The following is a 23,413-nucleotide window of genomic DNA, read 5'->3' on the forward strand; positions in this document are numbered from 1 at the left end:
AATAACACGATACTGTTTATTTTAACTTTTTCACTTGACATCATGTTATTAGCCCGGAATGCTATGCACGCGTCTCTTTGTAAGAGTGCTAGCATTAGTCGTCCACGTATTTGTAAGGCATGATGAGAAGAACTTTCATACAACAAATACGTAAGTATAATTGTATTTAAGTCAATCATGCACTATTGTGTGCGAAAGTTAAAATGCATGACAATGTGTAATTAACTAAACATACCACCACAGTTACATTTTCATTGTAAGTTTCTTTCTAAAATGAATCATTGTTATACATGTGAGCGTGAGTGACTGATGTTACCATATATAATGTGCGTTCTATACGTAAAGGTAAGGTATAATCTCATAAACTCACAATTATATAAATGCAATTATCATCCCAAGGGCCCACTAATACATTATATGCCCTCATCCATCCATCCCTACCTAAACCAAGCTGGCAACATTTTGAAGGACCGTATACACCACATTAAACACCACTGTACAGCACTAGCTACTACATTGCTTGCCCATCACTCATCACTTATCGCATATAACCACACACCTCCTTCCTTCCATTCATCCCCTCTACATTCCACCATGCAGAAACCATCAGCCATCACCGCCACCCTAGCCCTCTCTGCCCTCTTCCTCTTCCTCCTATCCTCAACGTCCCAAGCGCACAACATTACGCGCATACTCGACAAGCACCCCTCCCTCACCACCTTCAACCACTACCTCAGCCTTACCCACCTCGCCACTGAGATCAACCGCCGCCAGACCATCACCGTCCTCGCCCTCGACAATGCCGCCATGTCATCCCTCATTTCCAAAGGACTCCCGATTTACACCATAAAAAATGTACTCTCCCTCCATGTTCTCGTGGATTACTTTGGCTCCAAGAAACTTCACCAGATCACCCACGGCACCACCTTGGCTAGCAGCATGTTCCAGGCCACAGGGGTGGCGGCCGGGACCTCCGGGTACGTGAACATCACCAACCTCAAGGGCGGTAAAGTCGGGTTTGGAGCTGAAGACAATGATGGTAAACTCAACTCCTTCTATGTCAAGTCTGTGCTGGAGATGCCGTACAACATCTCTGTCTTGCAAATCAGTCAGGTATACGTTTAATTTTGTCCACTGGACAGGTACAGCTAGTGGACGTTGCCATGTTACTCCACCGACATATAACATGAAACAACTACCTTTTTTCAGGTACTAACTTCCGCTGAAGCCGAGGCGCCAACTGCCGGACCAAGCCAGCTGAATCTAACGGCCATCATCTCAAAGCAAGGCTGCAAAGCCTTCGCCGACTTGCTCAAAGCTTCCGGAGCCGACTTCACCTTCGAGACAAACATCGACGGTGGCCTGACGGTGTTCTGCCCGACTGACTCCGTCGTCAACGCATTCCTCCCCAAGTACAAAAAACTAACGGCGTCCCAGAAGCTGTCGCTGCTGCTCTACCACGGTGTCCCGGTCTACCAGTCCCTCCAGGATCTCAAATCCAACAACGGCCTCGTCAACACGCTGGCCACAGACAAGGCGAAGAAGTTCGATTTCACGGTTCAGAGTGACGGTGAGGTTGTCAATTTGGAGACGGAGGTGGTGACGGCGAAGATCACGGGGACGGTGATCGATCAGGAGCCGTTGGTGGTTTATAAGGTGAACAAGGTATTGCAGCCAACGGAACTGTTTAAGGCGACGGTGGCTCCCGCACCGAAGGAGGTGGATGATTCGGCTGAGGCACCATCGGATGATTCGGAAGATCAGACGGCTGATAGTGAGAAGAATGGAGTTGCGGGATTGGACGGTGGGAGATTGGTCGCGGTTGTTTTGAGTTTTTGCGTCGGGGTTTTGCTTTTGTGATTGGTTTGAGAAGGGTATTATTTTTGTGATTGATTTTTATTTCTTTAATTTAATCTGGTGAATAATATGTTGTAAAGATGTATTGTGTTATTACAATTATTTTGCATGTTATACCATTTAAACACAAAGAGAATATTGTTGTGAAGTGAAATTAAGGTGTATAATGATTTGCAAATTTCGTATTAAAGATTATGTATGGGTATTGTGAATGCAAATTTCGTACAAAGTTAGATTGACGAAATCGCAACTGCAAAATAATAAACACCATAGCCTAATTGACGAACCCCAAAAGATCAGGAGAGGTTGTCAGCCAAAGGATCTCCGATGCGTAAGTCAAAATAGTAGTTTGAGAGAATCTGAATAAAGAGAATTAATTATGAGTAGTAAGTGTGGGTTATTGATTTTCTTGTTTAACTTGGTTATTTATAAACCTGAAGCCTTGTAGGAAACTGAGCGAGGAGATTGCAAGCCATACTAGGCATACTGCTATGTTTTGCTAGTGATGGTGCAGACCAGTCTCCACAGACAGCTTAAAAATTGTTCTAGGGCTCCATGGTTGATTGGAGCGTAGTAGTGTCGGACACCCAAATGGGAGACTCTAAAGAGTCGGCTTCCTTGTGTGAGTGTTTTCTTTTTAAAAATAAGTACTTGTATAGTTTTGAAGTGTTTGATGGTCCGCTAGTACCACGCAGTTGGTCATAAACAATGCTGATGTTTCCTTGCTAAAAATAAGTGCTTGTGCAATTCTAGAGCATTTAGAAGTCCTTAAGCAGCACGAAATTGGTTATACATTTATTGTCTCTAAAAATCTCTGAAGTGTTTGAAGGTTACGCAATTTTGTAGCTACTTTATAATCAACTGCATGTTGAAAAATATAAAAGAAAGTATTTTAGAGATTTGTTTTGATCTAATTAGGGATCTGATTTGGTCTAGATTTATTGGTCTTGTGGACAAAGGTTTGGTTTAATTTACTTCCTATTACTGCTCCTTTGTAATCTTATAAATACCTCCTTCTGGACTGAAGTTGTATTTGACAAATGTGAAATTGCAAGAGAATTTTAAATTTATCAAAAAAAAAAAATATTTTCACTTTGGTATTAAACTAGAGTTCAATTCTTGGTTGAACTTTGCTGTGAGCGTTTTCACGTCTTTTGTGTACCCACATGCTATGAAGCTGAGAGTGAATATTGTCTATGATAGTTAGATGAAAAGGAAGGTAAAGTTGTTTCAGCTGCTGTGAAAAAAAGATTAAGGAAAATTTTGGAAGGAAAAAAAAAAAGCTGGAGAAAAGAGATGAAAAACGCGGGTGTATTTGGGGGCGCTCAAGTTCATTCCTCACTCCGTTTACAAGCTGCTCGAGAATATGCCGATGCCGTGGGAGCAGAGCCGGAAAGTCAAGGTTTTATACCATTTGACCGGCGCAATCACGTTCGCGGACGAAGTGTCGTTGCTGTCAGCTATTAGAATGGTACAAGGAGCATGGCCCTGCGTCATATCCAGTTAAAGTTCGTGTGATATATCAGAAATTGTTCAAGTGTTTTCTGTTGAATGAGCTGCATCAGAAACCAAGGCTCAAAAGAAGACTCACATGTTTCCGTCGCTTAGCTACCAAATTTTTCCAGACTACAGAACTTGATTGAGCTGAAACTACCAAAATTTTCTAGACTACAGAGGCCAAATGAGTTCACCACCTATTGGACACAAAGGTTGAGACTCGGCATCCTATCAGGCTCTACTCTCGGTACATGGACAGGGTGCATATGTTGTTCAGCTTCACTCATGAGGGAGCTCGAGACCTTATCCAGCGATATCTGACTGAGCATCCGGATCCCAATAATGAAAATATGGTCGGATTTAATAATTAGAAGTGCTGGCCAAGAGATGCTATAATGAGGCTCATGAACCATGATGCCAATCTTGGGAGAAGCGTTTTCTTCGATATGAAGAACCGTCTCCCTTGAAGCATCACAGCTTTAGAGTGGGAGATACAGCAAGAATAATCCAAATTTGCTCTTCAGCATGTGTCGTTTTGAAGTTAGATACTTCCCTAGGTAAATGAATCGAGAAGCATTTAGCAGCACAAAAGAATTGCAGAATAAGAAGACAAAGAAGAGGCCTGCCGTTGCTTTCTTACGAGTTGATGATGGACACATGAAGGTGTTTGAGAATCGTGTGAGGCAGATCCTTATGTCCCCAGGGACCACAATATTCACAAAAATTGTCAACAAATGGAAAAGGCCCTTATCGGTCTTATGACTTACTTCTGTGAAACGACTGTGCATACACAAAGGCTGCTTGATTTGCTGGTTAAATGCGAAAATAAATTCAGACTCGTATTAAGATTGGATTGAATTCGAAATGCGTAGCAGGTTTCCACTAGTCATGTTTTACACAACAAAAGAAATTGAAGGGCTTGCCGTGTTATCTATGGGTCACATATTGATTCCACAAAGTGACCTCGGATACAGTCAACAGACAGATTTGGGTGTGACACACTCTAGGAGTGGAATGAGTCATGAAGAGGACCAGCTGATTCCAAATATTTCCCGTTACGTACAACCATGGGAGAGTGAAATTATAGGTTCTCAACGTGTTTGGCAGAATATGCAATGAAATTAGGCAGGAAGGTCAGACACAAAATCGGCGTCTAACCCTAGAAGATTTGAAAGAGTCACGGGATATGGGAATACCGCGCATATGTAAGTACTTTGTTCCAGAAGGACCGGCAGACTTTGGCTTACGACAAAGGGTGGAGAGTTCGCACAGAATTTAAGCAGTACCATGTCTTGGAGAAAAATCCTCTCTGGTGGACACACTAGAGGCATGATGCAAATTGCTGGTTACTTGCACGGTGTAAGCCCACCCGACAACCCTCGGGTTAAGGAAATTCGACGCATGGTCATGCCACCACAGTGGGGGACGCACCAGCAAGTTCATCTGCCATCAGCTCTTTCTGAGAATGATTTCCTCAATGATTTAGAGCCATTGGGGTGGATGCACACGCAGCCAAATGAGCTTCCTCAGCTTTCTTTCCAGGATGTCGCATGGCTGGAGAACACCAAGCAAGAGAATGGGGAGAAGTGCAACATTTTAACCTGCAGCTTCACTCCAGGTTCTTGCTGGTTGCCTGCATGTAAGCTTACTCTGGCGGGTTATGAGTGGGGACGTAGTGCTAATACAGGAGACAGCGGAAGCAAAGTTAATCCACAAGGATACCTTTCCAACCCATTCTGAGAAAGCTCAGATGATTCTCAGCGACTGGTTTCTTGGATTCTTCAAGATTCCTGATAATGGCCCGTAGAACTACAACTTCATGGGGGTGAGGCATACAGCAAGCATGAAGTATGACATGAAGCTTGGGATGCTGAGGGAGTACTATCACCAGGACCACTGCCCGATCCATTTCCTTGAGATCTGCAACATGGAGGAAGGTGCCACAGTAGAGGGAGGTCGTGACGATCACTTCGAGTAAATCCTTCTCCGTTCTTTTGTCCTAATCACTGCATGTAGAAGTAAGTATTTTACTGGATATTGAAATACCTCAATTTAATATATGACTTTTGTTCTTAACGTTTGTTAGTCTTCCTTACATATTCAACATGAATAAGAGAGTTAATTTCTCTAAACGTCTTTACATATAATAAAGTAGCAACACGCTTCATAGCTTTTCACGGTGACATGATTTTTGCTTCATGATTCAGGCGTTATAAGGCTGTTTATGGTTCGTAACTTGGTATTACTATAATTTCACAGCACTTTTATATATTTGTTTCGTTGATTATGTAACGGTAACATGTATTTGAAGGATGTTGATTTTCTTTTCTGTTTTACCTAATTGTTGATCTTTCCCTCTGCTTTGTGTACAAGACATAGTATTCGATGTCTTTGAGTTTGAGTCTATGTTGCAGGAACTCTTGGTTTAAGGGCTGTCTTTACCTGGTCCTCCTATATATTCGTGTTTTCGTTTTCTACCAAACAAGTATTCATTTATTCTATCTATATTTTACTTTGCAGTCTCTGGAAGTTCTTAGCTTTAGTATGGACATGAAAGGACTTCAACTTCGTTTCATAGAATTTAGTAAATAATCTTGTTATTTGATTTCATCAAGTAGTGAAATTAGTTTTTTGGTTGTTGTTGGAACCGTATGAAATGACTTGGTTCATTCTCAAATTTAGTTGAAAAATAAGTTGAAGTCTGACTCCGTGATCAATCTTAAAACCAAACCTACCTTGTACTTGGAGGACTTACATGCCACGGAATGCTACAGTAACGGTATACTTTTGTCATCGTATGGGACACTATGATAAGGGTTCACTTTTGCCATATGAGTTGTTCTCCTGTACTTGAGCTTGAAATGACAGTTAAAGTTTGGGATAGCCTGAAATGCTGAATAATTAAGCCGCCCAAATGCCAACCCTTTTTTAAAATATTTTAATGCCCTCAGAATTTGGATGAGATAGTAGTTTGCCAATGCCATTAAGCCAATGTTAAAAGTGCAACACCAGCCCAAATAATAAGGACTGGCCCATGATGAAGAAACAAAGGAGAAAACATGCATATGCTAGAATCTTCTAGCATGAGTGTGTTGGTGGGAACAAGCTAGAATTGTCTAGCTATTATAACAATTGTGTGGCTGCCATGCAAAGCCCAAAGGCGGTGGGCAATTGTAGTCGGCAAAACCACACCTATAAATAGGTGTGTGTGTGTGTTGCTAAAAAATCAACCAACAAGAAATCAAGTAGTAGTAGGCAACCAAGTGAGAGTGAGAAGCCAGAATAGTCTTGTAGGAGTGTGAGTGATCTAGAGTGTGTCTCTAGAAAGTGAGTGAGTGTTATTGCTTCTAAAGTTGTGTCCTTGTGAGTGTTGTAATATTTTGTGTGTGTAATACAAGTAATTTGTTTACTTGTGTTGTCTCTCCAACACTTGTGTTAGAGTTGTGTACTCTAGTTTTTTCCCAACAATTGGTATTAGCGCGGTACGATCAGGGACCATCTTTAGTGAAGTTTTTAAGAATCGTGAGAAGTTTAGTACTTCGCAAGATTATTCGTTAATCTTGTTCGGCTTATCGAAGTTTTGCCAACACGATGGGAGATCTTTAAGTTGTTGGAGGAATCAAGAAGTTGAACAACAAAAATTACAACACATGGGCAACGTGTATTGAGTCTTACCTACAAGGCCAAGATCTTTGGGATGTCGTCGGCGGTAATGAAGTTACGCAGCCGGAAGAAGACACCAATGACAGTTTGAGGAAGTGGAAGATCAAGGCAGGTAAGACTATGTTTGCCTTAAAAACCACAGTTGAAGATGACATGTTAGAGCACATATGGAAGGCCAAGACACCAAAAGAAGAGTGGGACACCTTCGCCACACTCTTTTCAAAAAGGAACGATACAAGACCCTAGCTTCTCGAGAATGAGTTGTTATCAGTGGCCCAACGAGACATGACGATTGCCTAATATTTCCACAAGGTAAAGTCTATTTGCCGTGAAATTTCTGAGTTAGATCCTAGTGCTGCCATTGTAGAATCCAGGATAAAAAAAATAATTATCCATGGATTGAGACCCGAATATATAGGCTTCGTTGCCGCTGTACAAGGATGGCCGACCCAACCATCACTTGTTGAGTTTGAGAATTTGCTTGCTGATCAAGAAACTTTGGCAAAGCAAATAAGAGGGGTCTCGTCAAGAGGTGAGGATGAAGCGCTCTACACCGAAAGTAAAGGCAGCTTTAAGCGGTGTGCTGGTAGTGGATCTAAAAGAAATGATGACAAGGCAACAGGTCATCAAGGAGGAGGGAGTTCTCGACCACGGGGAGCTCTGAAGTATCACGGCAACCATGCTCAGTCCCAGAATAATAAAAGGTTTAAGGGCAAGTGCTACAATTATGGAAAGAAGGGCCACATAGCGAAGGATTGTTGGTTCAAAAGGCCTGCAGAAAGTAACGTCGCCAACTCAGAAAAGAAAAATGAACATGATTGGGACGTCATTGAGTCTCTAGCCCTGGAGGAAGAATGGTACGCTGAAGCATCCGTTACTATGGAGAAGCAAGAGTCAGCTCTCACAGTAGCAAGTCCGGAGTTGATTGACTACCAGAACGATTGGATCGTGGATTCAGGTTGCTCAAACCATATGACAGGTGGTGAGAAAAAGTTACAAAGTCTGACTAAGTACAAAGGAGGCCGCTCAGTGGTGACGGCTAACGACTCAAGGCTACCGATTGCTCACATCGGTAAGACAGTAATTGAGCCCCAATACAACACTAACCATGTGCCGCTTCAAAATGTCTACCATGTTCCAGGTATGAAGAAAAATCTGCTTTCAATGCCACAACTAACGTCATTGGGAAATTATGTCTTGTTTGGTCCACGAGATGTGAATGTGTATCAACACCTTAAGATCTTAGTGACACCAACAATGGAGGGACAACGACTGCAGTCAGTCTATGTATTGTCAACAGAAACTGCATACGTAGACAAGACAAGGAAGAACGAGACAACAGATTTATGGCACATGAGATTGGGTTACATTAGCTATCACAAGCTAAATGTGATGATGAAAAAGTCAATGTTTAAGGGGCTACCTCAGCTTGACGTGAGAACAGACACAGTTTGTGCAGGATGCCAGTATGGTAAAGCACATCAACTACCATATAAAGAGTCAAAGTTTAAAGCAAAAGAGCCGTTGGAGTTGGTTCATTCCGATGTGTTCGAGCCTGTCAAGCAACCATCGATAAGTGGGATGCGATACATGGTCACATTCATTGATGACTTCTCTAGGTATGTGTGGGTTTTCTTTATGAAAGAAAAATCTAAAACATTTTCAAAATTTAAAGAGTTTAAGGAGACAGTTGAAGGAGAAGTGGGAAAGAAGATTCGTTGCATACGCACGGATAATGGAGGAGAATATACCTCGAATGAGTTTTCCCAGTATCTAAGAGATTGTAGAATACGTCACCAGTTCACATGTGCTAACATGCCACAACAGAATGGCGTAGCGGAAAGAAAGAACCGGCATCTTGCAGAAATATGTTGAAGTATGCTCCATGCCAAGAATGTTCTAGGAAGGTTTTGGGCAGAAGCTATGAAAAATGCAGCTTAAGTGATCAACAGGCTTCCTCAACCAAGGTTAGAATTTGTCTCACCCTTTGAAAAACTGTGGGATATGAAACCTACATTTAGTTACTTTCGAGTATTTGGCTGTGTGTGCTACGTATTTGTTCCAAGTCACCTACGTAGCAAGTTTGACAAGAAGGCAGTTCGATGTATCTTTGTGGGATACGACAGCCAAACAAAAGGGTGGAAATGTTGTGATCCTACGAATGGAATGTGTTACACATCACGAGATGCGGTGTTTGATAAAGCATCTTCTTGGTGGTCCTCAGAAAAGGAAGGGTTGCCTGATTCGAGAAAGATAAAAGATAAGTTGCAGCAAAAGATGGATGAGCAAATTGTTCAAATCCAGTCGAGACCAGATGAGTTTAAAGATTCACTTGATGGTGATGGTGTTGAGCAAACAGTGCCCCAAAATCCTTGGCAAGCTGACGTATAACAACAACCAGAAGAAGATAGACCTAGTGAAGTGGAAATATCAACTCCACAATCACAACTAAGGAGGTCAACAAGAATCAGGAAGCCAAATCCTAAATACGCCAATGTAGCCATAGAAGAAGAATGAGCTGAACCTAAGTGGCTCAAAGTTGGGAGAAGAGGTCACTGCAGCGGAGCTAAATCAAGCTTGGAATCCAGTGCCAAAGCAAAGAGATGTGAAACCCATATCATGCAAATGGATGTGCAAGAAAAAGCTTCGTCGTCAACTCAACATGGGTGAAAGAATGAGCTGGTGTTGAGGGGGAATGTTAAAAGTACAACACCAGCCTAAATAATAAGGACTAGCCCATGATGAAGAAACAAAGGAGAAAACATGCATATGCTAGAATCTTCTAGCATGAGTGTGTCGGTGGGAACAAGCTAGAATTGTCTAGCTATTATAACAATTGTGTGGCTGCCATGCAAAGCCCAAAGGCGGTGGGCAAGTGTAGTCGAAAAAACCACTAGGTGTGTGTGTGTGTGTTGCTAAAAAATCAACCAACAAGAAATCAAGTAGTAGTAGTAGGCAACCAAGTGAGAGTGAGAAGCAAGAATAGTCTTGTAGGAGTGTGAGTGATCTAGAGTGTGTCTCTAGAAAGTGAGTGAGTGTCATTGCTTCTAAAGTTGTGTCCTTGTGAGTGTTGTGATATTTTGTGTGTGTAATATACAAGTAATTTGTTTACTTGTGTTGTCTCTTCAACACTTGTGTTAGAGTGTGTACTCTAAGTTTTTCCCAACAACCAAAGACGGGGATTTTTATTGATATTATGACACAAATATGCCGACAAATTTGTAGCACCGATGAAGCCAGGCAAACAAGGGATTCGAATTTAAGGGCACGATTAGCATACCTCAACTGAAAACAAAGGCCACAGGTCCTCAACTAACCTAATTAAGCACTTAAGTCTTGACCTTTAAAGAAGAAACTATGTGAGTTGCAACTTACTAGTCCGATAAATGGACACTATAGGACCACAAACTCCCAATAAATACTACAATTCACATAAATAATTCTTCTTAGGTTTTCAAAAAGCGATTAGTGGACCATATATAACAGACATGTATCTGATGAGTATATCTTAATTACACGTTAGAATTTTGTGAGTATATGTTGAAGTGGTTGTTTTGTGCGACAATCATTTGTTTAGGGCATCAGACTCAAATGTATGAAACTAACGTGAAATTGAATGAGACCAAATACAGTTACTCCTGCTCTTTTATAACATGTGTCGGATAAGTAGCGTCGTCCTGATAGTTAGACCCTTTAATATGAGAGGCTTTGACACAGTCAACTAGTCTGGTTGAGACAATCACCATTGGCCTTTGATGCGTTCGAGAAATGAAAAGTCTGTGATGTATCTGTAGGCAGTTGAGACTCTTTGGACATGGGAATAGTCTTTATTGTGAAGTTCACACAGTTGGCTGCATTTACCGTAGCAGCTCAATAGGTCAAGCATCAACCAACCAATTCCTCCATAAAGTTACAATCTAAAGCTTAATTAATAATTACGAATTCTAATTCATCACCTAACTAAATCATCTACAACCACCCAAGTTAGACCAGTGTGAAAGGTGAGTGGAGAAATAATAGGAGTAAACTAGAGATTTAGAATTCGAAACTCTCAATTTTAACTTTAAAAAGTACGTACACTATTACAAAAGGGCCTTATAGTGTCAGTTGTTGCGTTGGTTTAATATAATATAGTGACGCATAAGAGAGTTGCGACACCCACTAAATATGACGTCGGATTTACAAAGCCTGCGTCGCTTTTAAACCGACGTAAACATTTAATGTCGCTTATAACCGACACACATTTTAATAATTTTAAATACTGGCGTCACTTTAAATAAAACAGTGTCGTTTTTAAGCGACATAAAGTATGGGTGTCGCATATAGAAGAGACACTAATTGTTGTTTTTATATATTTTAATTTCTGCATCGGTTCTGAGCGACATATATTTTATTTTTTTAAATATTTTGAAACCCGGTGTCGGTTGTAAGCGACAGATTGATGGTCTTTATATACCCTCCCCCGTGTTTTCTTCTTCTTCTCTTGCATTTATCTCATTCTCACGATTTACAAAGCCTTCTGGTTCTCTCTTTCACCATTATTATTTCTTCTTCTCTTTCACCTTCCCGAGTTCTTGCAAGTTCATTCTTCACAACGGTAAGTTTTTCTTGCTTGTAATATTTTTATTTTCTTCTCTTATGTTTAATTTTTTGATACAATTTATTTTTGTAGGGAATTTATTTGAGTTGGTTGAGTACATAAAGAATTGATCGAAGACGGAATTCTTCTATAATTCAGGTTTCTATCACTAAATTCCTTAATTTTTAAATTGTATAATACACAAGTTTATTTATTTAAAAATTGTAATTTAAGTAGTTAGATAAATTTCTACTATTTTTGTTAAATTAATTAATATTTAGGCGAATTAATTAATTTTGTCACTTGAATTGTTATGAGAAAATGGAATGAATATTATTTATAAGCATTTATGTTAAATTAACAACATTAAATATAACATAAACTTATAATATTGAGTAATTTAAGAATATATTATGTTAAATTAATTTTTTTTGCACTCTAATTGGTATTTTAATTTGTTGTTATTTTGATAATTTTTTGTTGTTATTTACTAGAATGGATTAGATGAGAATAATTTGAATTGTTATGAGAAAATGGAATGAATAATATTTATAACCATTTATGTTAAATTAACAATATTAAATATAACATAAACTTATAATATTGAGTAATATAAGAATATATTATGTTAAATTAATTTTTTTTGCACTCTAATTGTTATTTTAATTTGTTGTTATTTTGATAATTTTTTGTTGTTATTTACTAGAATGGATTAGATGGGAATAATTTGAATTGTTATGAGAAAATGGAATGAATAATATTTATAAGAATCTATGTTAAATTAAAAATATTAAATATAACATAAAATTATAATATTTAGTAATATAAGAATATATTATGTTAAATTAATTTATTTTTTTTAGCAATTTGAATTGTTATGAGAAAATGGAATGAATAATATTTATAACCATTTATGTTAAATTAAAAATATGAAACATAACATAAACTTATAATATTTAGTAATATAAGAATATATTATGTTAAATAATTTCTTTTTTGCAATTTGAATTTTTATGAGAAAATGGAATGAATAATATTTATAAGTTTTTATGTTAAATTAACAATATTAAATATAACATAAACTTATAATATTTAGTAATATAAAAATATATTATGTTAAATTAATTTTTTTTGCAATTTGAATGGTTATGAGAAAATGAAATGAATAATATTTATAAGCATTTATGTTAAATTAACAATATTAATATAACATAAACTTATCATTTTTAGTAATATAAGAATATATTATGTTAAATTAATTTTTTTTTACAATTTGAATTGTTATGAGAAAATGGAATGAATAATATTTATAAGCATTTATGTTAAATTAACAATATTAAATATAACTTTTGCACTATAATTGTTATTTTAATTTATTGTTATTTACTAGAATGGATTAGATGAGCATAATTTTGATAACTTTTTGTTGTTATTTTAATTTTTTTTTCACTATAATAGGTGTTGAAAATTAAAAGATTGCAATCGTGATAGAGTTCGAGGGTTGAAAGATAGAAATTAAAAATTCTAATAGTTATGCCTACATGATAGGGATTGCAAGATTGTAGGCATCTTAGTGTCACTGTCAGCGTAATATTTTACCCTCGTAAACTGGTAAAACATGGACAAGAGTTGGTTGACGATACCGCGAAATTTTGAAGCGTATACAGCTGGAATTAATTTGTTTTTGGATCAAGCAGTTGCAAATGGTGTTGGTCCTGATAAGTTTAGATGTCCTTGCAAGCAGTTGCAAATGGTGTTGGTCCTAATAAGTTTAGATGTCATTGCAAAAGATGTTGTAATTGATATACTTTTGTTAGGAACACTATTATTGAACATCTCATATTGCATGATATGGATAAAGATTATAAAAATGCTTGCTGGCGACATCATGGCGAGCAAAACATTGGAGAACAAAATGTGTCAATTGGAGAATAAGAAACAGGAGATGAGGTGATTGGCATGCATGACTTTTTTAATGATGTATTTGTCCAACCATTAACAGAAGAAGGTGTTGGGCCGTTTACTGAACCGTCTATTAGGGAAGGGTGTCCAGAAGAGGTGGAGACTTTTTTTAGGTTGCTTGAAGAGGCAGATCAAGATTTGTGGCCAGGGTGTAAGGAGTTTAAGAAATTAGAAGCAGTTGTAAGACTGTATCAGATCAAGTGTTTATCGCGAATGCCAGACGAGATCTTCACAACTTTACTGGAGTTAATTAAAAGAATGTTGCCTGAAGGGGATTATTTGCCTGAATCTTGTTATAAGGCAAAAAAACTTATAATTGACTTGGGTCTGACGTATGTGAAAATTGATGCATGCCCCAATGATTGCATGATCTATTGGAAAGATACTTCGGATTTGACGTGTGCTCGGTTTGTGGTGAATCAAGATATAAAATTACCAACACAGCGGATAGGTCGAGAAAAAAGATCGCAGCTAAGGTTATGTGGTATTTTCCTTTAAAACCACAATTGCAATGATTTTTTATGTCGAAGCATACGGCTAAACATATGAGGTGGCATGCAATTGAATGTCCTAAAGATGAGTTTATGAGACATCCTTCAGATTCTTCAGCATGGAAGCATTTGGATAATTTATATCCGGATTTTGCGTCAAAAATTCAAAATGTTTGATTAGGGTTGGCCAGTGATGGATTTAATCCTTTTGGAAAAATGAGGAATGACCATAGCACATGGCATGTGGTGCTTTCTGTTTACAATTTGTCGCCTTGGATGTGCATGAAGCAACCAAATTTGTTGTTGTCTCTTTTAATACTAGGACCGCGCAGTCCTGGTAAAGAGATTGATGTATACATGCGTCCACTGATTGACGAGTTGAATGAGTTGTGGGAGGTGGGCACTCCAACTTATAATGGTATTCCAACCAAAGTTTTACGATGAAGGCTGCTGTCTTATGGACTATAAGTGATTTTCCGGCTTATGGAATGTTGTCAGGATGGAGTACACATGGCTATAAAGCCTGTCCACATTGCATGCATGATAAAGAATCTATTTACTTGCCGGCGAGTCGTAAAATTTGTTATATGGGGCATCGACGCTTTCTTGAAGATAATCATAGGTTTCGAAGGCAAACCACAGTTTTTAATGGTCGTCGAAAGCATCGTAGTGCACAAAGGCAGTGGACTGGTTTACAATGTCTCGAAGAACTTTGTACATTGAGATTTACTTTTGGAAAACCAAAGAAAAATGCTTTAGTTGGGCAACGCAGAAAAAGAACTTCGAGCAGTACAAGTGGTAACAGTCAGTGGAAGAAGAAATCTATTTTTTATGAACTACCTTATTGGAAACATCTGTTGATTAGACACAATCTTGATGTTATGCATATCGAGAAGAATATATGTGACAGTGTGGTGGGAACATTGCTAGGTATAGAAAAGTCTAAAGATGGATTGGCTGCACGTGCAGATCTTGAAGTCTTGAACATAAGACGCAGTCAACACCCATGTAGAGAAGGAAATAGAACATTTCTACCTCCAGCTTTGTTCACGTTGAAAAGAGAAGAAAAAACTGCGTTTTGCAATCTGTTGTCTACTATTCGGGTCCCCGATGGATATTCATCAAATTTATCGCGATGTGTGCACATGAATGAACAAAAAATACGTGGGTTGAAAAGTCATGATTGTCATGTTTTAATGCAGCAGTTACTCCCGTTTGCAATATGCCTGGTTTTGCCTAAAACTGTTACTATGATATTATTAGAGTTGAGTGCAATTTTCAGACAGTTGTGTAGTAAGGAGTCTGAGGAAGGATTCAAGGAACTGAGTTCAAGAATTGCCTTGACATTATGTCAACTTGAAAAAATATTTCCTCCTGCATTTTTTGATATAATGGTGCACCTTCCAGTTCACTTGGCAGATGAAGCAGCTTTTGCAGGGCCTGTTCCCTGTAGATGGATGTATCCAATTGAACGGTAATTAATAAATTTTTATAAATTTTTTACAATTGTAATCATAACTCTAATTTATAATTATAATTGTTTGTGTTTCGTTTATAATTATAGGTATTTGCAAACGTTGAAGCGCTATGTTCGTAATAAGTGTCATCCTGAAGGTTCTATTGCTGAAGCATATTTGGTGGATGAGTGCTTGTCCTTCTATTCCATGTATTTTAGAGGTGTCGAGTCTCGTCGTACCCGTAGAGGCCGAAATGAATATGGTGTTGGACGTGGAGTGTCTCGTGGGTTATCAATTTTTGACTCCAAATGATGTTATATAGGTTCAGGAGAACATGTGGAGCTCGATCTAAATGTTCTTAATCAGTGCCATAGATACATTCTAAATAATTGTGATGAAGTGAACCCATTTAGAACGTAAGAACGTTTAATCATATGTCTTAATGTTTTATTGATTTTCTTAACTTTGAAAAATTAATTATCTAAATTTGGACATAATTGTGTAGCCAACATGAGGAATTCTTGAAAACTAAACATCGTCGAGAAAGGTTAACTATGCGACAAGGAGCTAAGCAAGAAAGAATTTCCAAAATGGTTCAAGCAACATGTGAGTTGATATAACAATCACATTATTTATTTATTGTTTTGCATTTTAATTATAACATGTTATAGTTATTCTGTCAATTTTTATCTTCATACTTATTACAGATGAATTCAAGCTATCATGCTAATGACATGTTGATATCTCAAGACTTACATTGGCTAGCTAATTATCCTAGAAGGGTTGTGAGTAGATATAAAAGTCACATTGTTCATGGGTTTAGATTTCATATAAAATCAGTGGATGATAAGCATAAGAATCAAAATTGTGGTGTCTTTGTACCTGTAAATGTTCCTGGAGCAATTGGGCAAGTGAATTGTTATGGTAGAGTTGTAGATATGTTCGAGGTTAAATATTGTGGTCCTACTGAGGCAGGAGATAGGGGTCGAGCTGTGATGTTATTTAAGTGCGAATGGGTTAATAGTGAAAGTCCACGAGGAATGAAGACCGATCAATATGGATTTACTAGGGTGAATTTCAATCAATTGGGATTTAAAGAGGATCCTTTCATACTAGCATCACAAGCATTACAAGCATTTTATGTGGATGACACAATTGAAAAAGATTGGCACGTAGTTGTTCGAACCCAGCCGAGGGATTTGTTTGACGTACTAGAGGATAGTGATGCTATTGATGATTATGCCATACCGAACTTGGATGATCAAATTCTTGATAATGAAAATTTTCATACAAGGGTTGGCGTGGAAGAGACTCCTTTTCTTGACTCATTAGCGTTGCCTATCGAGTTCGTTAATCATGCCAATGTCGACGATGAGCTAACAGATGATGACGGAGAATAAATATGTTAATTATTTTATGTATTAATTATACTATCTTTCATTTCGTATGTTATGATATCTTATTATAAAATTATATTTCTGTTTTTTATTAAGTATTATATATAAGTTAAAACTTTTTTTTTTTTAATATTGGGTTATACTTTTTTGTTTTTTAGCTTGTTTCATGTCGCTTTTAACCGACGGCATATGTCATATGCGTCGGTTTAATTGAAATATTTTGGGCGGCACTTTTCCCGGTTTTTTTCATTCAGTTGGCGTCAGTTTTAACCGACCAACCTCAGATTATTTCGACTCAATGAAAGCTTATTTCGACACAGACTGTCATGTTACGTCGGTTTGATCCGACGTAGTGTTAGCCTATTTCTACGCAATGTCAGTCTATTTCGACGCAAGGTAAAAACCTGTTGTGAATTATATGTATTAATGCGAAAAAAGGATGATTATTTTTTCTTATTTACAGTTCACAAAATTTTTGAGTTGTTAATTACACTATTTTTCTTTTTATTTAACAATTTTATACTTCTAAAAACTATAATAATTATATATATATATATATATATATTAAATTCTTTTATTTAACAATTTTATACCCCTAAAAACGATCGATCTTCAATTTGAAATATTTACACTAGTGGATACCACAAAATCTTATGTTATACTTAATGAAATTATGAATAAACTCTTTAAGTGTTAGTGAATATATCGTTTTGATGGAATACGAATTCTACGAAACTAATTTCAACAATCCAACCGTCAAACATGTTTGTATATAATTCGAGATCGCATACGCCAAAAATTGCAAAAAACAAACATTCTGAGATAAAGTAACGGGAAAAACTTATTCGACGGTTATTAACGAAAAATCACGATTTAACGATTATTTTAACTCCGATTTTGATGATTTTTTATATGTACACTCCTTCACCCTATATAAATACAGTGAATGAATGCGATCTTCAATTTGAAATATTTACACTAGTGGATATCACAAAATCTTATGTTATACTTAATGAAAGTATGAATAAACTCTTTTAAGTGTTGGTGAATCTATCGTTTTGATGGAATACGAATTCTACGAAACTAATTTCAACGATCCAACCATCAAACATGTTTGTATATAATTCAAGATCGCATACGCCAAAAATTGCAAAAAAAAAAAAACATTCTGAGATAAAGTAAGGTGAAAAACTTATTCGACGGTTATTAACGAAAAATCATGATTTAACGGTTATTTTAACTCCGATTTTGATGATTTTTTATATGTACACTCCTTCATCCTATATAAATACAGTGAATGAATGCGATCTTCAATTTGAAATATTTACACTAGTGGATATCACAAAATCTTATGTTATACTTAATGAAAGTATGAATAAACTCTTTAAGTGTTAGTAAATATATCGTTTTGATGGAATACGAATTCTACGAAACTAATTTCAACGATCCAACCGTCAAACATGTTTGTATATAATTCGAGATCGCATACGCCAAAAATTGCAAAAAAAAAAAAAAACAATCTGAGATAAAGTAACTGGAAAAAACTTATTCGACGGTTATTAACGAAAAGTCACGATTTAACGGTTATTTTAACTCCGATTTTGATGGTTTTTTATATGTACACTCCTTCACCCTATATGAATACAGTGATTGAATGCGATCTTCAATTTGAAATATTTACACTAGTGGATATCACAAAATCTTATGTTATACTTAATGAAAGTATGAATAAACTCTTTAAGTGTTAGTGAATCTATCGTTTTGATGGAATACGTTAACTCTGAAACTAATTTCAACGATCCAACCGTCAAACATGTTTGTATATAATTCGAGATCGCATACGCCAAAAATTGCAAAAAAAAAACATTCTGAGATAAAGTAACGGGAAAAACTTATTCGACGGTTATTAACGAAAAATCACGATTTAACGATTATTTTAACTCCGATTTTGATGATTTTTTATATGTACCATAACGTACCATAAGTTTTGTACGTACCAAAATAAGGATAATACAACGTACTAATAACTTGGTACGTACTAAATAAAAAATTGCATAACGTACCAAAATACTAATACATACCCAGATTAATACAAATTGGTACGTTATATTTAATATTTGTGCATGTTATATTTCATAATTGTATGTTAATATGATGTTTATATGTTTTTATAATTTAATACAACAAATTATTTGCATAAGAAAAATTCATTTTAAACGAATTATGATAAGATAAGATAGGAAGTTTGTGGTGATTTTAGAATATTTATCATACTATTTTATGAACTAGTTGGTCAATTATTTACAATAAAAATCATATTTTTAATTAAAAATTAACAGAAGAATGTTTGATCAAAAGTTTAAAAGTTATAGATGTTTGATTAAAAAATTCAAATTTATGGCATCTATATCAAAATGATCATAAAATTATATTTATGTTTTTTATTAAGTATTATGTATAAATTAAATTTTATTTATTAAAATATTATATGAAATAACATAACTGCTTATTTTTTAATTTTGGGTTAAATTTTTTTTTTCTCCTCGTTTCCATTTTTTTTGTAGTTAAACTCTATTTTTTTTATGTTGGGCGGGAATTTTCCCGGTTTTTTTTGCACAGGGAAATGGATTGGAAGAATTAGGGTCGTATTGGACGTGCGAATGAACCGAGGCATCGAAATAATAAATGGTTGAGTCAAAATAATAAGTAGTGGCGTCGGTTTAAACCGACGCAACCATTTATTATTTCGATGCCTCGGTTCATTCGCATGTCCAATTCCGAGGCCACTGCAATGACTGTCTGTCAGAAGAACGTCGGTTAAAACTGACGCAATTGTGTTCTATTTCGACGCTAGGCAAATCTGTCAGAATAACGTCGGTTTTAACCAACGCAATATGACCCTATTTCGACGCCAGTATCCTTGTAGTCAAAAGTGTGTCAGAGGTTGTGTCGGTTTTAAGCGACGTAATGTTTGCATAATTCAACGCTAAGTTTTTTTTTGCATATTTAAGCTTCTACGACCTATTTCCGTGTGTTTCCTTTTCATTCTCTCATTTCACTCCCTCTCCTTTTCCATCTTCTTTATTCCGCATTTCTTCCGTGATTCCTTTACTTTTGCTATGGATAGTAGTAGTGATCATCAACGTTGTGAGGAACTTCATGTGGAAGAGGAGGAGGTCGAAGCTGGTTATTTTTCCATACTATTATTAGTTTCGTTTTTTTTTTTTGGTTTGTTTATTCTACTATTATGCTTAAACTGAAAATTTACATTTGTTTCCTACTTTTTTGGTGTGTTTTAATTGTGGTTTTTGTATGAACAAGGAACATCTCAACGGAGGTGAGGACCCTCAATTCCCAAATGGACGAAACAGCTTTGTTCGTTTGATATGTCCGGAAAATGCATTAGTGATAATTCTAGTGCATTTTCAAAATATGTGGCATCGGAGGTTAGAGACCACAGAAATCTCCCATTGGCAAAGCATTGGCGTAAGATTAAGGATGTAGATAAGGAAGCTTTCTGGAATGGAATTAAGGTATAGATATTTTTATTTTTACTAGAAAATAAAAGAATAATTCAATGATTGTTATAATATTTGACTTGGTTGATTTTTTTTTTTTTTTTTTTTTTATGGATGTAGGGAAATATTGTTTTTGAAGATGCAGATATACCAAAAATGCCCTTGATCCGCTTTATGACGCTTAAGGTTGCTAAGCATGCACATAAAGAGTTTAGAAATAAGTTAAAAAAAGTATTATACCGAGAGAGCAGCAGAGGAGTGTCGCCAGCCTCCTCCTGATGTGAATCCTACCCAGTGGGGTAATTTATTGGCATACTGGAGTGGAGATAAAACAAAGGTAATCGTTATGTAGTTTATTTCATTATAACTATAAATTTGTCTAATAAATTTTTTATTTTTATTTTCAGGAGGTTGCTGAAAAAAAAACAAGATTAATCGGCAAAGGAAAGCAATGAACCATACTACTGGTACAAAATCTTTTGCAAGAAAGCGGCAAGAATATGTATGGATTGTACAATTTGAAGAAATGTTATTTTAAATATTCTATAGTTGTTATAAATTTTAATTTTAATGAGGTTTGCTTAAAATTGTTTGTGTGAAATTTTATTTTTGGTAAAGCGGAAGAAGCATGGGAAAGAAGCCAATCCTATAACCTTTTTTCGTGAATGTCATACACAAAAAAATGAAACTTGGATTGATGAAACATCGGAGCGTACAGGGGTAATTTATTTTACTGTGTTAGTATTTCATTGTTATTAATTTTTTATTATCTATAGCTTATTTTTCTGTTTTACGATTGAATTTTTATTTTTAAAAATTGTAATGCAAGGCAACAATGGAGAGCAATATGCAAACTTTGATTTAGTTGGGGCAAGAGGATAATGAAGATCTTAGGACCCGAGTGTATGTTGATACAACGGGTCCTAAGAGGTATAATAGAGTCAGAGGATACGGTCATGGGGTGACTCCTGATATGGTGTCCTATGCGTCTTCTTCATCTTCAACATCAATTTCCTCCAAGAGGTCATCTAACAGTGCAATGGCATTGCTGATGACTCAAAATAATGAGTTGAAATTGAGGGACGAAAATAACAATAAACGGATTTCGGACCTAGAGAACAAGCAAAGTAAGATGTTTGCGTGGCTTTTCCAAAGATTTCAGCCACAACCACAACCACCGTATAGCCTAGGAACCCAATAGTCAGGCCAGAGTCAGCCTCCTCCTCCTCAATAGTCGGGTCAAAGTCAGCCACCCCCTGCATATCCGTATGCTGGCCATAATCAGCAACCTCCGTATCCTATGTATCTAATGCCTCTGCAGCCCACGACATACATGCAACAGCCTTCCATGCCTTACATGCAGCAGCCTCCCTATCAAGTGCCAGTATATCGACCTGAGATGGTTGCTCCTTGTCCTGAATTTCCAGCTGGGGGGTTTGCTGAAATGCTTGCGGGTGTTGGATCTGATGTGGACTTGTCGAGGATGTTGGCATCAGATATAGGACCTCAAGGACGAGAAGGATATGTGCCACATTTAGGCGCAGATTCGGTTCAATAGTTTATTTGGTTCGCTTTCTTGTCAGCTAAATATGACACTTTAATCGTTCTATCTTTTTTGTTTTTTTATGCTATGTTTGTAATGTCGAATTTAGTAGTTGTTATGACGGATGAGTTTTTGTATATTAAGTGGAACGTTAGATGTACAATATTTGTGTATTTTGGCACTATTTTTCTTGTTAATTATTTTCATTAATGTTTATTTTGGCCTTGGAATTTATTATTATAATTATATAAATTTTTTCTGTTACAATTAATTGAAGACGAATGCAGTTTGTTGGTTTTTTTTTATTATTATTAACAAAGGTGGTGTCGGTTAAGACTGTTATTAGTTTGCATATTATATTTATTTAATTGTTATATGACGTCGGTTTATGGGATGTTAAATTGATTTAATTTTATTTCGGTGTCGCTTAAAAGCGACAGTAGGATGGATATTTTACAATTAAATTGCTAATGAACGTCGCCTTAAAGCGACGTAACGTGTACGTATACGTCGCTTTAAACCGACGTGAATTTTAGTGTTGACACTGTTTAGTGGCGGTTTAAGCCAAGAAACCGACGCTAAAGCCCTTTCGTGACGCTAGCAATAGTGTCGCTTTGATAATGCGACATTACATTGTTTTATGTCGGATTTTTGCCAAATTTCCGACAGAAATCGGATTTCTCGTCGGTTTTTGCTCCGACGGTGATAGCATATATTGTAGTAATGATACAACCGTTCATAACGTATACCATTACAAAAAAAGGTAAAAGAAAATATTACAGTAACTAACGGTGGTTCCAAGAGGAAACCATGGGCACTCAATCTGGCTAATTTGTGATTGGGATGGGATGACTCCATGCATGCACATGCAATGCGTTTTGGTTAATTTATCCTTGTTCTTTAATTAATTGCAGTGGTTAATCACAGGGAGCATTGACCAAGTGCGCTCGCCTAAACCAAACTCACATGAATGTTGAGGAAAAGGAAGCATGCGCATGAAAATGGGAAAAAAGGAGTAGCCGATGCGTTCATAACTTTATATAGTATTTTCGAGAATTCCACTGTATTTTAATGGATAATATGAACCAATAAATTGAGGATTGAAGGGGGCGTGCTCATAGCTTTATATATATATATATAGTATTCTCGAGAATTCTATTATACTCTGGTTTATGACATTCACTAAATGAATGAAACATTAGATAAGCAGCCAAGCATCCATCGATCAAAGAACTTAACCGTCAAGGAGCGTGGTGTATACTATCTTCCTTAGTGTTCTTTGCTAAGTAAGACCAATAAAACCAAATGGAAAATGTTGACGTATTATGCAGACACGTGCTTCGTCATGTTGGCTAAAGTAATGTGTTACACATGCACTCAAGTTCGAATTTCTCTCCTCATAATTTATATGAATTTATTGTCTAAAAAAATGAAAATATTGACGTATTA

General features: G+C 36.5%; 1 protein-coding gene, 1 long non-coding RNA gene and 1 pseudogene across 2 annotated transcripts; all 3 read left to right on the forward strand.

The window, feature by feature from the left end:
* Positions 1 to 499: 499 nt before the first annotated feature.
* Positions 500 to 2,011, forward strand: LOC126583063 (fasciclin-like arabinogalactan protein 2). Its single transcript, XM_050247362.1, has 2 exons — positions 500 to 1,113; positions 1,210 to 2,011. The coding sequence occupies exons 1-2, from the start codon at positions 595 to 597 to the stop codon at positions 1,858 to 1,860; spliced, it is 1,170 nt and encodes a 389-aa protein (XP_050103319.1). The 5' UTR covers positions 500 to 594; the 3' UTR covers positions 1,861 to 2,011.
* A 1,218-nt stretch (positions 2,012 to 3,229) lies between these two features.
* Positions 3,230 to 4,742, forward strand: LOC126633772 (pre-mRNA-processing-splicing factor 8A-like; annotated as a pseudogene).
* Positions 4,743 to 6,350: 1,608 nt separating this feature from the next.
* LOC126634292 (uncharacterized) lies at positions 6,351 to 10,128 on the forward strand. Its single transcript, XR_007627271.1, has 2 exons — positions 6,351 to 6,560; positions 9,915 to 10,128. It is a non-coding gene; the product is annotated as an uncharacterized LOC126634292 (long non-coding RNA).
* Positions 10,129 to 23,413: the final 13,285 nt, after the last annotated feature.

This window comes from Malus sylvestris, chromosome 9 (assembly GCF_916048215.2).
Source record: "Malus sylvestris chromosome 9, drMalSylv7.2, whole genome shotgun sequence".
Taxonomy (NCBI): Eukaryota; Viridiplantae; Streptophyta; class Magnoliopsida; order Rosales; family Rosaceae; genus Malus; species Malus sylvestris.